Raw genomic sequence first — 15823 nt, forward strand, 5'->3', positions numbered from 1 at the left:
TCAGGCTTCCTGCAGGCTCACGTGTGTAAACGTAGTGCAGAAAGTACCTGAAGATAAGATGGTAGACAGTCTTAACAGACAGCAAATTTAACCAGTCACATTTTTGTTACTGGTGTGTAATCTGGATGGTAAATACTTATAATTACACATACCTTAATCTAGAATCGTGCCTGTGATATAGAGAGGAAGGACAAACGGTGACGTTTTCTACTAAACTAGTCCCGAGCTCATCAGATTTCATTGTGTCGCGCTCTGTAACTGTAGGGTATGTTCATTTAAACAGGATAACTTGGGGAGCTTAATGCATAACAAGTAGATTTTGTTACCTGGTAAAGATTAACTGGCAACAGTGTACTTCCCTGTCCTACAAACCTGAGCAGTTAAGGAAAGAAAAGTTTTCATAGGGCCAGATTTAGACCTGCGCATTTGCAACGAGATCCTCCCTGGAGAATCCAGTGGCTTTATTGTCACTAATTATGGGGTGATATGAATAAAGGTTGGAGAATGCAACTGAAATAAGCAAGTTCTATTTATGAAACATAAGATGTGCCTGTATCTTCACGAGATAAGTTCTTTCTGTCTTGATCTGTATTTTACCTTCAAAATGGTGAGGCGGTTCAGGAGAGTACTAACCGTACTGATTTTGGTATTTAAAGTTAAGATTATTAAACCATGAAGCTGTGTGCTAATGAGTTGGATAAGATGCCCGTATCATAGTCATTTCTTAATATTTACTTTGCTAACAGCGTAACAGATAAGTACATTGCTTCTTAGCAACCCAGCCTACTTATGTTGTTGTTTAAAGCCTGTTGTGGTTCTGGAACGCTAAGATTCATTATTACAGGTGCTTAAAAACTAAATATACATTCTTAATGTTGCACAAGTCCAATTTCTGTTGCAACAGGCAGTCGTGTAAGATTCTGCTTTATACTTTTTGTATGAAATTGCTTTCCTACCCTCAGGAGCACATAGACTAGTATGGGGAACATTGGGGTACATGGGGGTACCTTCTGAAAACTGTGTGAAAATAGGTTGTGGTTTGTATTTGAATAACACGTAATCAGAGCTGAGCTCTGTTGATTCTCAGTGTTGGCATTCCCATGCACTTTGGTAGCTGTTACGCTGTGAAATAAGGGAAGTGTCAAAGCAGAAAGTGCATTTTACCACAGGACCACCAAAAGGCCTGACCAGACGGCACTCAGGCACTGAGACTGCTTTAACATCTGTGCTGTGCTGTTCCTTTTGTGTGCCACTACTTGTCTCAGCAGTACATCATGTTCGGTGCTCACTTGCGGTACTTCTGCATGCTGCCTATTTTAGTAGTGCCTTGTAACAGATTGTAAATATATAGCCGTGGTTCTTCAGTAATTTTCTTCTTTTCTTAAAAAATAGGGCAAACCTCCTTATGCTGCTTCAGCAGAAGAAGTAGCCAAAGAACTTAAGTCAAAATCAGAGGAATCCAAATCCTCAATTGTGTCTTCAGATGGATCCCTGGCTGAAAATGGAGTTGCGAATGAGGAAAAACCAGCTTCCCAGATGAATGGGAATACAGGAGACATCAGGGCTTCCAATCAGTCTGAAAGTGCCTTGAGTAATGACTCTAAAATGTGCAATACAAATCCTCACTTAAATGCACTAAATGCAGACAGTGTTTGCCATAAAGATGATGCTCTTGAGGCCACTGTCTTAAAAAAAGAAGAGTAAACTTATTTTTTATAGAGGGTGAAGGATGTTGGGAAGGGTCAGGATTAGGAATATCTGGAAAGAAAGAGAGCCTACAGTTACGTACATTTTTTCCTTTCCGTAAGAGAAAAATGAGGACTTTGGAAATTCGGATCCCTCTTTGATGTCAGAGATTTAAACAACACATTTTTAGTTTTAACCAGTTGTAGTCAAAATGCTACAATAAAACAAACAAACAAAACAAAAAGGAAGAGAATGAAGAGCATTTGACTCCCGCACTTAAAATGAAGTATATACATAAAGTTCAAACTGGTTATGACAAAGAGAAGAAGAAAAAGAAAAAAAAAAAAAGCTTGTAGTTTTGTTTTTTGAAATATAAAGAAAACAAATTTTGGCAGTCTTTAAGTATATATAGCTTAAAATATAATTTTTAGTACTTGGCACCATATGTATGCCATTATATTTGATTTTGCATTACTGTGTCACAATAAAGCTTTCTTTAAGGCTTTGATTTCATGATTATGGGGGGAAAAAAGGCACAACCACAGTTTTTTCTTTCTTAAATTTCATCACCGTTGACGTGGTTCTTTTTTGTGTTAAAAATGTGCAAACTATCGAAACGAAAAATTATAGAGTAATATTGCAGTTCTGCTGATTTTTAAATATACATCATAACATACTTTACAAGCGAGTTTAAATGGAGATAAACTTGAAATCATAGAAGATGCAAATGACCTTTCAAAATAAACACAATGTGTTCTGAAACTTTTTGTGACTAATACCATGCATCCGTGATCAATGAACTATGTGGTTTTGAATCAGACGTAGACCATTAGTACTACTATTTGAGCTAAACTTCTGCATGGTTCATGATTTTTAAAGTGTGTAGTTAATATTATGCATGTTATTGTCCTCTTTCTTCCATTCTTACAAGTACTGTGCCCATTCGCAAAACGAAAAGCTAATAATCAGTAATAGTCCTATAAAAGATGTTAACTATGTTTAGTCATTGACTGATCTTGCTCTAACCTTAAAATTTTGTGATTATTGACCTCTGTTGCATTTATTCTAAAACCTTTTAAAAAAAAAAAACAACAAAAAAATTTATCTAGCCGTTTTGAATATCAACGTTACCCTGGTGTACTCATTGCTGTATGCATTATTGTTCTCTGTTGCTGTTTTATGCCTTCATATTAGCAGATATGAAATCCTGTGATAAGCAAAAACAAAAACAAAAAAAACACAAAAAAATATACAAAAAAATACAAAAAAAAAAAAAGCTTTAATCTTCACAAACACACACACACACACACAAGAAACAAACAAGTACCCCCCTTCTGTAGCAGGAAACAAATGGCTTGTTCTTGAGAACTTTCCCATCAAGAATTTAGTATAAGCAAATATACCTGTATCATTTTGATGTTTTTGTTAGTGTTTCCAAACTTAATGTACTTCAAAATCAGAATCATTTCTTTATATTCGTTTTCATATAATTCTCCTGATGCTCTTCATCACACATTAGTGATCAGAAATGAGGTGTAATTCCCCATTCCCTGCCCGCAAGAGCTAAGTAGGTATCTTAATGTAAGTTGAAGGGAGTTCTGCCCCAACTCATGGATTGTGCAAGAATGAACTACTGTTGGGTTTGATTGGTTGTAGATGGATTGTGGTGTGGTGTATTTGAAGGCTATTGAATGCAACTTACAGTGCTTAATAAAAATCTTTATTCTTTTAGTATAAAATACTGTATGCCTTTTTTGTCTAATATTTTTTGTCAGGTACGTGCTGTAAATAAAGCCACCCAGTTAAGGCACAACAAGCCATGCTGGCCTTCTGAGAGCCACAGGCAGAGAGCAGCACCAGGCCTTCACGTGCTGCCTGTGCTGGGATGCAGCACACCTGGTCAGGGCAGCACTGCATCCTTATTTCACACTGCTGTTTCACACGTCTGAAGTGCAGCGTAGCTGGTAAGATGGACGTATTCCTTGGCGTAACCGAGAGCAAATGATGCTGTTATGCAGGAGCTTTCCCTACATAATGGATCGCACTGACATAAGACGAGTAGTTATTCATTTATACTTGGTTGATATCAGAATAGCTTTTCTGTCTAGGCCCGCCCTTATTGTCTGCTGTCTCTATCTAAATGTTCATCTGTTTACTCGAGTGCCTGACACACGTTGTTAAAAACAGCCTTGCCCCGAGCGTTTTTGATCTCGTGTTGTGTCTACATGAGCGGTATTAGCAGCTCTGTGCTTCGTGTGGATGCAGTTTATAGCAGTGCAGCTGTGTTCTGTGCAAATTACAGCAATCGTTCTTCATCTCTCCCTCCGGAAGCAAAGTGAGCTGGAGGACGAGCAGTTTTCCTGGTGTAGCAGCCGCCATGCTGGGATCCTGTTGCCTCAATTCTTGGGCTTGCGTCCCTTCCTACCTACGTAGTGTTCCGTGTGGTGTTATTCTTTGCTTGCCTGTTGTGGAGGTGTAGCCAAGCTCATGTTCCAGTGAAGTTCCAAAGCATCATCTACCTCCTTTTGTAGTAGCAGAGAGGATGTGCTCCACTGCTACAGCACAAACCAGGCACTGCTGTGCAGTAAGTTACATCCATAAAAACCAGTCTTGGCTGGTGTTAAGTACGTGGGAGATGGATGTCACCTGTGTGCCATGTGCTGGAAATAGTCACTTCATTTCCATCACGTAAACCAAGCCACCAGACTTCTGCACGTGCAGCCAGAGGATGACAAGCTATCCACACGAGCATGGCTAAAGTTAGGGTGTGGAGGTACCCCAAAGTGAGCCGCATCATTGCCCTGAATGTGAAAAATTGCTTTGACTTCTTCCAGAAATGATGGTGAAAGTCTGACTTGTGTTACACTTAGGCACATTGCCTGGATCACTTCCTTGCTCTGTGGCCTGTTGAGGTGCCTGACTGAGAACGTGGGTATCAAATCCAGAACCAGCACCATTTTTCTTGCCATTGAGGCAGCTGATCTGTGTAGAGCTGGTGGGTTTCTCTGCATTCATTTCTGCTGCCAGCTGCACAGGGATGGCGCAGCCCTGAGATACGGTGTGGCTGTTGTGTGCTAGCAAAGGGTCCTCACAAGACACTGGTTCTGCCCTAAGATTTCCTGTTAATTAACCTGAGAAATGTCACAGAATTGTTTCAGTTGGAAGGGACTCATGCAGGTCTGTCTGGTCCAACTCCCCTGCAATGAACAGGGACACCCACAGCTCCATCAGGTGCTCGGAGCCTATGCAGCCTGACCTTGGGTGTCTCCTGGGACATGGCATCCACCACGTCTGGGCAGCCTGTGCCAGTGCCTCACTGCCCTTAGTGTAAAAATCTTCTTCCTTATATCCAATCTAAATCTGCCCTCTTTTAGTTCATAACCACTTCCCCTTTGTCCTATCACACAGACCCCACTAAAGAGTGTTCCCTTCTTTCCTACAGCTCCCTTAGCTGCTCTCAGGTCTCCCTGTGGCCTTCTCTCCAGGCTGAGCAGCCCCAGCTCTCAGCCTTTCTTTATAGAGGAGGCATTTCATCCTTTGGCTCAGGCTTGGGAAGCAGGCAGTGACTGGAGGTGCAGGAAGGAGGGAGCACCAAGCTGTCAGCGAGTGCCAACGAGTGCCGGAGCTCCCGCCCTGTTTGCCTGCAGAGGGCTGCCGAGCACAACCAGGCCTCTACTGAAACACTTCCCAAATGCTGGGGCCTTCTGTGTCTGCGTAACCCAGATGCAGCAAATGAAGGCCGCAGCCCGATGAAGGTGCTGGCGGGCAGCCCAGCTCTGGGCTGGTAACACGGCCTGCTCCCATAGAGACAAAGCGGAGCTGAGCCACGAGGCCTCTCTGCGAGGCTCCATGAGCCCAAGCAGGCGCGTTGTGCTCCTTCACTCCGTTTTCACTTACTCTGTATTTAAGTGCCCTCCTGCAGTACTGGGAAACGAGGCAAAAGAGGATGGACTGTGAGGAACTTTTCAACCTGTTGGAGTTTTATCCTCCAAGAAATGCATCTGAGACTGTAAAATCTTAGGAGAGAAACTGGTACATTTTATTGAGCTCGGGTAGGATGGTCAGCGTTCAGGTTTCGTGTACCCTGCCAGAATCTGGTGCCCCATACTGAAGACAGAGTGTTGTCGTCAGAACAATGCTGGTGTCCAATAAAGTTGCTTCCTTGTGTCAGAGTTTCGTGTAACATGAGATTGTGTGCTGAAATGAAGCAAAAGAAGAGTGTTCAAGCAGGAAATTACAGGTATGGACTGACAAATGCAACCTGTGTTAACTGTTATAAACTCCATTCTTTAACTAAATCAGCTGATTTGCTATATGAAATGCCCTTTCAACCCAGCCTCCTTTTACAGTTTCAATTCTTCAGTTCCTTACCTTGGTTCAGAAACCCAAGATACACAGTACGGTGTTCTGAGAGATCCAACCAGTCAACACTGTAAGGTCTGGTGTCAGATGGGGAACTCTGGAAGAGAGGTATGCAGTCGCCACCAGCTCCTCTCTTGCTGAAGCCCGGTCATCCTTGTTGTTTCAAGGTTGGTTTCATGGACAACTTCTTCATAAACTTCATTTTCTTAGAGAGCAGATATGGTCGAAGAGAAAAAAAGGTAACTTGATTTACTTCTCTGCACTAGCATGGACAAAACACTGAGGACAAAGTGTCTACAGCTACGGAGCACCGTAAGTAGAAATAAGCTTATGTACCACTTGCTGTAGAGGAAATATAGAGGAAGAATGCTTCAAAATGATAAGAAGAGCATCTGGAAAGCTCAAGAAATGGTAGCCCGGACAACCACTGCAAGAGCATGTGACTGAAAATCAGTGAGTGCTTTTAAACCTCTCCTGCAAAGAGAGGGCTATGAAGGTGCTCACAGCTCATGCAGCGCTTGTCTGGGCCTCGTCTCCTCATCCTGCATTATCATAGACTCATAGGATCGTTACGGTTGGAAAATACCTCTACAATCATCCAATCCAACCACCCTCCTACCACCAGTACTGCCCACTAACCGTGTCTCTAGAGGAAACACTGAGCAATTAAAATCTCAGTAGTTCAATTCAGGCTGAAATGGGGTCTGGTTTGTTCACAGGTATAGACTTCTGCCACTCAGCACTGAGGAAAACAGACACTTTGTGCATCTCAAGATGTCGCTCAAAACAACTGAGTCATGATGTAGGCCTGTAATCTCAGTCCTGTGTTACCACACCTTGAGCTATGCCAGAAATTCAGTTTCACTTGTAAATGTTCATGTTGGGCCCAGAAATGCCATTCCCAGCACTAGTTCACACAGCTCAATCCAAGGGGCAAGGCGAGCAGTATCTCTGCTCTGTCTCTCAATGCTGCAAAACCTGAAGATATTTGGGCCCTTGAATTTCCTTTGTCCCCTACATGGTGATTTCTGATTTGGCAGACTGCTGAAAAACCACCAGGAAATGCCTGTTATTCTCTTCTTGCTCTAGGACAGATACTATCCTCCCTCTGAAAACGAGATGGATTCAAGACATCAGATCTGTCATAACTGGCACTTTTACATCAGCTGGGACACTGTGACTGCTTTACATGATGTTCTCATACTTTGAAGGGACTCGTGTCAGCAGCTGTTGAAGATGCTCAGGATGTGTGTCCCAGCAGAATGCCCTGCACTGTGCCTTCCAAAGCTCACCCAAAGGGCTTTTCGGACTCTGTGCAATGGGAGGGGGAGAAGTTGTGTGTTCTCAATCTCAGCTCAGACTCAAGGGTTCCTCTTTTGCCTTTTCCCCTGCCGCTCACTCATCCAAGAGGAGGAAGCACGGTGGTGTTGGGTTTTTGCAGCTCACAGGAGTAGTGGTGCAGGTGCCCCTCAGCACGTACCCTGCAGCCTGTGGTTCTGCATTGGTGCTCGGTAGGCGCAGGGTTTTTACCTGCAGCTCCGGGGTAGCAGCCCAGAGTGCGACAGCGATGGGGTTGGCACAGAAGGAGATGGTGGGTGCCTTCCAAGCCTATAATATAATTCCAACAAACAAACTGCCTTACTTCTTTCTTTCCTTCCTTCTTTTTTTTTTTAATAGTAACCACCACACTGTGTTCCGAAGCCCTCCACCCCTCCGGGTCGCACTCTCAGCACATCGCTGTGCCCGCAGTCGCTGGGAGGTGCGCCTGCCGCGCAGGACGCGCACTGGCGGGGCACACACACACGCGGAGCAGCGGAGCTCTCAGCGCTCCCTTCGTTCCGTGCCCCGTCCCGCGGCGCTCCCCGCCCCGCCCCGCCGCGCCCAGGCCACTTTCTTTACCGAGTCCCCGCGGGTGGCGAGGCTCAAAACACGCTCCCCTTCCCCTTCCTCCCCCCCCCCCCCAACCCTCCCCTGAGCGCAGAGCCCCGCGGCGCGCAGCCCGACTCACCGCGGCTCCCTCCCGGCCGCGCTCTGCCCCCGGCGCCGAGCGCTGAGCTGCCGCCTCGCTTCGCTTCGCCTCCCCCTCCGCCGCCGCCCGCCCCAGCCCCAGCCCCAGCAGAGGAAATATTGCAATGTTGCAAGCTGACGTAAGGACATTACAAGGAAAGGGCTACATTTCGGAGTGTTTATGAAAAGCCTCGGTACTGTACTGTCACCAGGGGGCATGCAATATAATGCATTTCGCCAAACATTTTGAATAATAATCATTTAACAACAACAACAACAAAAAAGCCCCGGTCCGGTCGGCGCTCGCGGAGCCGGAGGAACCATGCAGCCAAACTTTGCGAAGCCCTTTCTTATTTTTCTGACATTGCTCGCTCGCCCTTGAGGAGCCGTAATTGCATTATCTGGTTTTTTTTCTTCTTTTTTCCCCCCTTCTTTTCTCCCCCCTTTCCCCCCCCCCCCCCCCTTCCCCCCTTCCCTCCCCGCTCCGTCTCTCGACATCGCAAATTCGCTCGCGTTTCGGAAGGAGCAGCCGCCAAAGCTACCGAGCGGCAGGAGCCGCCGCCAGCCCCGCTCGCCTCTCCGCGAGTCCGGTGTTGTTTTGAAGGGAGCTAACATGGCGACGGTGCCCGTCTATTGCATCTGTAGGCTGCCCTACGACGTAACCCGCTTCATGATTGAATGCGATGCCTGCAAGGACTGGTTTCACGGCAGGTAACACAAAGAGATCGGGCCTTTTCCCCCCTTTCGCCGCGGTCCCCCCACCCCCCCCTCCTCCTCCTCTTCTCGCTCGGTGCCTTTCGCCTCCTTTTCTCTCCAGGGCAGAGCGCGGCGATGGTGCCGTTGGAGCCGCCGCCGTGTGCAGTTTTCCAACAGGCCTTTTTGGAGAGGAGGAGGAGGAGCCACTCTGCCCCCGTCTCTCTCTCTCTCCCTCCGCGTTGTATTTTTTTTTGTTTTGTTTTGTAAATTTTCCTTCAATTCCCCGCACAAAGCCCCCCCCCCCATCCCTACCCCCCTTCCTCCCCGGGGCTCCGGTGTCATTGGGGTGGTGGTGGTGGTTGTGTGGGGGGGGGACATTGTGCTTCTTTCCTCGGGGCGGGCGCCGCGGGGTGCGCGGAGCGGAGCGCGGACCGTGCCGCCGGCTGCCGGCTGCCTGAGCCCGGCTACGGGGCCGCTCCGCCGGCCGGGAGCGGTCGGGCCGGGCCGCTTCCCGCACCTCGTCCGCTCGGTTACGGACCCGGGGCGGAGGGGAGAGGGATCGGGCGGCGCGGAGCCGCGTCCCGGGAAGGCGGCGTTGCTCGGCCGCGCTGTCAGCGGGCTCCACGCCCGGAGCTCCGGGCCGGGCGCGCCTCGCCCGCTCGGGGATCTCACCCTCCCCCCCAACAAGCCCCGCCGCCGCGCTCCACGGCCCTGTCGGGGCAGCCGGGTGTTTCCCGTCTGACAGGGCTGCCATCGCCGGGCCGGCCCTGCGGCTTAACCCTTGGCGGGGCGGCGGGGCGGGGCGCGGAACGGGCGGAGGGGAAGCGCGGGGCCGCGGCGGCTCCGCAGGGCGAGGGGAAGCCCCTCCGCGCCGGGAGCCGCGGGGGCGGGCGGGGCGGGAGAGAGCCGGCCCTGAGGCGGGGCGGCGGCGGCGGCCGTGCGGGGAAGCCCCCGGCAGCACCGAGCCCGCCCCGCACGGCCCCCGCCTCGCAGGGAAGCGGAGAAGGAGGGGCTCCCCGCGGCTCCCCGCGCTGCCCCCCGCCCCGCCGCCGCCGGAGGGCCCCGCGCTGCCGCCGGGGGAGAGGAGCGGGGGGGGGGGGAATGAAGCGGGAGAGTTTGTTTAGGGCGGACAAAGGCGGACTTCGGCCCTCGATTCATTTCGCCCTAAAGCTTTGTCATGGAAAGCGAGCGCGGGCGGGCTGTCGTGCGGGAGACAATGGCAGAGCGGGCGCACTTGAGTTAATGCTGTGTGAAACTGAACTTCGGGAGCGTTCGGGGTTGTTGGTTTTTCGGTTTTTGTTTCTATTTTTCCTTCCTCCTCTGAGCGAGGCGAGGCGGGGAAGTTGGTTGAGGAGTCGGGGAAGGAGCGCCCAGCGTGGCTGTGCGATGTGAGCTGGAAGCGATGCTGGCTGTACCCGAGCAGGACAGTGCGGTGACAGCGTCTGCCGTGCGCCCGAGGGGAGGTGCTGGGCTCTGCGGTGAAGCTGTAAGGCTGTCAGGGGATCTAACCTAGGGAGGTTAGATCATAGGGCCTTTGCTCAGCCCAAAAGTAGCGCCCGGAGGTGGGTTTTACAGTGAGCAAAACCGAGGCGACCGTTCTCCAAGGGAACCTCGGATAACCGTATTGGAGAAGCGAGGTGGCTGATGGAGTAAGAAACCACCTGTATCTGTCCCTGTTTGATACTGTATGAGCCAATAAATCATCAGCTGTGAAAATATATACATCGGGATTTGGTCGTGGAGAGTTGTCCTGTCTCTTTCCTAGGTGCTCAAAGCACTGTTGGTGTTAATGCCTGTATGGGTACCACACTGCAACAAAAGTGACCGAGTGTGCAAAGCTCTGAGCTCTCACAGAGCCTTGCCCGTTTAAAACACACACACAGCACACTGCAGGACAAAAAATAAAGCCCTTCCTGTTTCGGTTCTATAGAAGCAGATCAGGGGTTTCGTGCTTCCTCCCTGACAGCAGCTTCCAGATATTCCAGTACCTGCTTCTCCAGGGATCTGTTCACACAGCAGGTGTGGTCCCCATCCCTCCTAATGCTGGGTGACGTCTCTGTGGCACTTCAACAGATCTGATGGTAAATTTGTATTATTCCAAAGTGAAAAGTAAGTTAAACTTGCTCAGTGCCATTTAGAAGCTGCAAGCAGAGCTCAGCTGTCACCACGGTTGGAAAGTGACCACGCTGCAATGTGTCCTGAATTAATGCTGGGAGGGCCAGGCCGGGTTGTCGGGGCCTTCAGGTCTCACTCATCACAGCAGCTTCTGTGATCTTCTTCAGGCAGGATTTCTGCTTTGAAGCAGCATTAGATCTTCCTTTAGAGATCCCAACTTGATCCTCAGGTTGCTTCCGAGTGGTTGTCCACTGCTGTGTCTGAACTTTTGCGTGGAAGGAGAAAGTGGTGCCTCAGAGGCTTTCCTCCATTTTCTGGTCGTCGCTCTGGAGCAAGGCCTGCATGCAGCAAGTCACTGTGTTAGCACGTAGGGCTGAACTGATGTACCTGGCTGGTAGGTTTTTTTCTGCCAGAGGAAGGCATCTGGGTTGGTTTTGTGCACCAGTGGTCGTGGGGTGTTGCTGATCTCTAAGAAAGAGGAAAGACTTCATCATTGGCTCTGTTCCCTTCTCTGCAAAGCTTTCAGAGGCCCTTTGTTACAGCTCCATATGTTACCCATCATCAGGGCCCCCAGCCGCTGTTTATGAGGCGTACTGAACTGTGCAGCCACCGGCGTGTTCGCAGAGCGCTGCTTTGTGGCTTCTTATTAGACCGACTTTCAGTCACCTCTGTGCTCCCAGCCCTGGAGAGGGCAGGAAAAGAAATGCCTCTGCAGACAGTAGAGCAGGGGCTGTTTCACACCGCTATTTGTAAGGACAGAACCTTTGCCAAAGAGACTCATAGAGCTGGGATGCTTTGAGACACCGACTCTTGCATTCCTCAGGAGCTGTGCTGGTCCTGCTGTTGCCTTTCCTCTGCTGTACCTTAGCTGGCAGAACAGTTCTGTAGCACAGCACTGCCAGGTTTTCCTGTTGCAGCAACCATGCTGGATTCCTCAACTCATCTGCTTCTGGATGATGGTGGTAGTGGTGGTTACCATCCATGAAGCTGCATAGGGTTTAGGAGCTGCCCCTTTTAGAGATGCCCTCTTTTCCTGTGCACCTTTGCTGCAGCTGGGAGCAGCTGTGGTAGTTTTGCTGACAGATTGTGGATGCCAAATACTTAACAGGTGGATGTAGTTGTACTTAATAGCAAGCTTCAAACTACTCAAGTCACCCGTGAGTGGAGTTTGCAGAACTCAAGGCAAGGTGAGTCCTTCTGCTCAAGTTTGTTCCACTAGAAATCTCTTCTGGGTTATTCATTACATCTGTAAGTGGAAGGAGGTGAATTATTTATTTCTCTGCAGTGCTTGTTTTGTTACCAGTACTTATAATACGTATCTGTTCTTCTTGATGGGGGGAGGATCATACAATCTCTAAATGAAATGACCCAGAGGAGATTCAGGTTGGATGTTAGGCAGAATTTCTTCTCCAAGGAGTGCTCAGGCTCTGGAAGGGCTGCCCAGGGAGGTGGTGGAGTCTGTGGTTTAGTGGGGAAGTGTTGGTGGCAGATGAACAGTTGGACTGGATGGTACTGAAGGTCTTTTCCAACCTTAATGATTCTATGGTTCTATTTTTATATTTGTTTCCCTGTATTGAAATGTTCCAACTTATTGTCATTGTTATAGCTGAAGTGATATCTTAGTACCATTATAAAAGCCAACTAGAAGTTGTTACTGCAATTCCTATAGCAGCATAGGGTTAGGATGAGTTTTAGCTGTAGAGACTTGATGCACAGAATGAACTCCATCTGGGTTGAGAAACACACTTGTTGTTACATTGCAAAACTGCAAACAGTGTGTATGGGGGAGATGCAGGAACATCCAGCATTGTCTCTTTCTTTAAATAGGTCTGGCTTTGCTTGGCAGTGTCTGAGTCCTCGCTTTCCCAGAGCTGCATCCCTGGTTGTGGTCATATCTGAACATTGGGGTAAAACTTAAAAATAAAAAGAAAGAAAGGAAGAGAAAAGCAAAAGGAAAGGAAAAAAAAGTTAGTTGAGAAGTGTTTTTATGGACCGTGCTGATTGTTCTGGATAAACTGCCCATACAGCAACTGTAGTGAGATTTGTTTCCCTCAGAAACCCCGAAAAGCCAAGAAAAAAGATTACATATATATGAGTTGTGAGTATGGAATGTGAAGTTTTGAACTCATGATAAAATGAGTAATATGTGAATGAAGGAGTGCTCCCCAGCAGCACAGGCCTTTGGCTGGGCCATACTGAGCTCAGGCCAGCAGCAGCAGGACTGCACCCTCCGCAGGTGCTGCGCTGTTAGCAGGAAAGTGAAAGCGATGTTGTTTCTCAGGCAACAAAAGATCAGTTCTGTGAGAAAACAGGGGCTTGTTGAACCAACCTGCTGCATTTTCCTTATTGCTAAATAGCTCTGTAATGAAGGGAATGGATAAAAATACCTGGAAAAAGTGATTGAGGTGGTATAACTACGTATAGAGAGAAAATGGAGAGGAGAAGATATGTTCCAGATGTGTTATAGGCCTCTCTAGACCCAATCATTGTTAATATTACCGTAGCATATTTTCCCCTTTCCAATCAATATGCTTTTTCTAGCTAACACGGCCTCCTATGTGATTTGGGTGCTGCTGTTTTGTGCATGAGCAGCTTGCAGTTATAGGTGGCCCTGCAGCTCAGGAGGAAGGCTCCAGAAGAGCAGCGTGGCTCCTTGTTGTGCTCAGAGGGGTGAGATTGAGGAGGCAAGGTTAACCTAGGATGTGTTCCCTTCAGTTTTCTGATAGCATATCCACAGCGGAAACTAATGGTGTTTTCACAGCCTGGTTAGTTGTCCTGCATAGGGAAGCCTGTAATGAAGTGAGCACAGTCTGCAGCCTGGGTACAGTTTGTACAGCTGTGTGATTGCACAAGGGCTGAGCAAACACTCGGTGCCTGGAGCAGTGCAAAGCTGGCTTTGCCCTGCCCTCGTAGGTTTGCGTTATGTTGGCGGGCCGGCTGTGATTCGTGCCCATGCCGAAGCAGTGTGCTGTGCTGTGGGCTGTGCTTTCACTTTCACAAGCGAAGGATCTTCCTGCTCAAAGCTCCCTTAACGAAACTTCATAGCACATACCAGCATTCCGCTTCTAGCACGGCAAATGTAAAACCATACGAGTAGTGTTGTATTTTTGTTACAATGTACTTCCAGTGAACAAAACACCTGCACGGCACTGGCCTTCTGGTTGTTAGGGCTGGTTGTCCTGCTTGTCATAAGTCCTGTATGTTAAATAGCTAGTGGTTTCCTGGGATGTTTTATTAAGCAGAGCTGTGGTATGTGATAGAGGTGTGCTGTTGGGGGCTTGCTTTGGGGTGGCATAGTGAGCAAACTCTGGCATGGACTGGATTTCTCACAGTAGCCATTTTCTCTGCTCAGTCTGCGGCAGGGAGCACAGCCATGTGTGCCTGTGTATTAGAAACTCCTAGACTTGCTGAGTGATATAAATAGTAATTCCTTTCCAGGTTTTTATTTGAAAACAATAAGGCTGTGCACGAGCTATTTTAGGGCATCATGCACCATCTATTTTGAGACATGATCTTGCCGCTCATTGCATCCAAATACCTTTCAGACAGAGTACACAGGCAATAATAAGGTTTTGAGCAGATTTCTTATATTCCTTGGTTCTCCCCTGTTGTTTTTTTTCCAGGGTATCACCTGCTTAATTACTACGTTGTGTAAATGATCTATCATCTTACTTGCAAAAGTATATACTTGCAAAACATATAAAGAATACTGTAGGCATGAAGTGACACCAGCCACAGCTCAGGGAGAATTAGACTTTAAAAAAAGACTTCCTGAACTTAGTCCAGTGTAATTTGAATATGCAAATGTACTCAGCATTTTTTTTTCCCCAGATACGCTAATTAATACACCTGATTTATGACACAATTGCTGCTGCACCTGTCTATGTGATGGTATTGTCATAATAACAGGAGATGCAGTTCATGTTTATCCTCCCACGTAATGGACAAATAGCTCAGCTGCTCCTGACACAAAGTCACAGAGAGATGAGTGATGGTGTCCGTGCTCGCTGAGGATGCAATCTGGTCAGACTGCAAGGGTTCCTCACTTGTTCTGCTATTATAGCTGCAATTCCAGCCTGGGAGTGTGTCCAGCACACAAGGAGATAATTCCTTCATGGTCTCAGAGAGTGAAACCCCCTTTTTGCTGAGCTTCTGCAGGCATCTGATGGGGTTGGTGTCAGAGGCTGAAGAGAGGAAGGATGCGCTGCCAGGAGGAAGGGGAGCTGCCCTGCCCACCGCCTCCAGGGCGGATCACTGGGAGGGATCACCTCCTGCTGCTGCTCAGGCTGTAACTTAGCGATAGGCCTGCAATGCTGAGCAGAGAACAGAGGCTTTCACTATCAGTTCCATGTGCTCGCAGTCGCGCAGCTGCGTAGGTCTCTAACATGAGCACATCCAGCACTTTTATCCACTGCTTTTAGTAAGTAAAGTCAGGCACGAAGTTAAGCAGGAATCTATTCTGTCATGTAAAAGGACCACAGAATTTTAAACATGGAAAGCACTTCTGTATTTTGTATTTTCCATTATTCATCTGATCTCCGAGAGCTTTTGCAGTTACACTTGCCCTTGTGTTTTTAATGAGTTGCCTATGGATTCCATTTCATTTTCCTCCTGTATATACAGTGCATTTTTTCCCTGAAAGTTTTCATCTGGTACAGGAGTGGGGAAAAAAGTGAGTTATTTGAGCTAAGGATCATTAGCTGTGATTTCTTCTTCAGCCTCCTTTCTTTGCCGTTAACATCTCAATGGTAAGCAGCAGAAACATGAACGTTGGCAGGAATGTTGTTCCTATCTCATATGTGCCACTTACCGGTCTGGCAATGCTGACTGAGAAATAGGCAAATTATAGTGATAATGATAGTTAAATACATGATCATTACTAAAAAAAATAATGATGCTCGTAATCCTCTTGTGTTCCTTTTGGTTCAGTGACACTGTGCGCTGTGTTTGGGCAATG

At 47.9% G+C, this 15823-nt stretch overlaps 2 protein-coding genes and 1 long non-coding RNA gene across 6 annotated transcripts in view; 2 read left to right on the top strand and 1 right to left on the bottom strand.

Annotated features, from left to right (window-relative positions):
• FAM120A (family with sequence similarity 120 member A) overlaps positions 1 to 3415 on the top strand; it is a 47436-nt gene extending 44021 nt beyond the window's left edge. For both annotated transcript variants that reach the window (XM_072347112.1, XM_072347110.1), the window contains one exon: positions 1393 to 3415. In XM_072347112.1, the coding sequence (XP_072203213.1) occupies positions 1393 to 1704 (312 nt within the window). In that variant the 3' untranslated portion in view covers positions 1705 to 3415. The remainder of the gene's footprint in view (positions 1 to 1392) is intronic.
• Positions 3416 to 5705: 2290 nt separating this feature from the next.
• Positions 5706 to 8164, bottom strand: LOC140257863 (uncharacterized). Of its 2 annotated transcripts, XR_011905137.1 has the most exons (4): positions 8057 to 8164; positions 7579 to 7656; positions 6058 to 6253; positions 5707 to 5883 (listed from the first exon to the last, which is right to left on the bottom strand). It is a non-coding gene; the product is annotated as an uncharacterized lncRNA (long non-coding RNA). The 2 variants fall into 2 exon arrangements; XR_011905136.1 differs by lacking the exon at positions 7579 to 7656 and having other exon boundaries at positions 5706 to 5883; positions 8057 to 8148.
• PHF2 (PHD finger protein 2) overlaps positions 8139 to 15823 on the top strand; it is a 75150-nt gene continuing 67465 nt past the window's right edge. For both annotated transcript variants that reach the window (XM_072347526.1, XM_072347527.1), the window contains exon 1: positions 8139 to 8766. In XM_072347526.1, the coding sequence (XP_072203627.1) occupies positions 8669 to 8766 (98 nt within the window). In that variant the 5' untranslated portion in view covers positions 8139 to 8668. The remainder of the gene's footprint in view (positions 8767 to 15823) is intronic.

This window comes from Excalfactoria chinensis, chromosome 12 (assembly GCF_039878825.1).
Source record: "Excalfactoria chinensis isolate bCotChi1 chromosome 12, bCotChi1.hap2, whole genome shotgun sequence".
In the NCBI taxonomy this organism is placed as follows: domain Eukaryota; kingdom Metazoa; phylum Chordata; class Aves; order Galliformes; family Phasianidae; genus Excalfactoria; species Excalfactoria chinensis.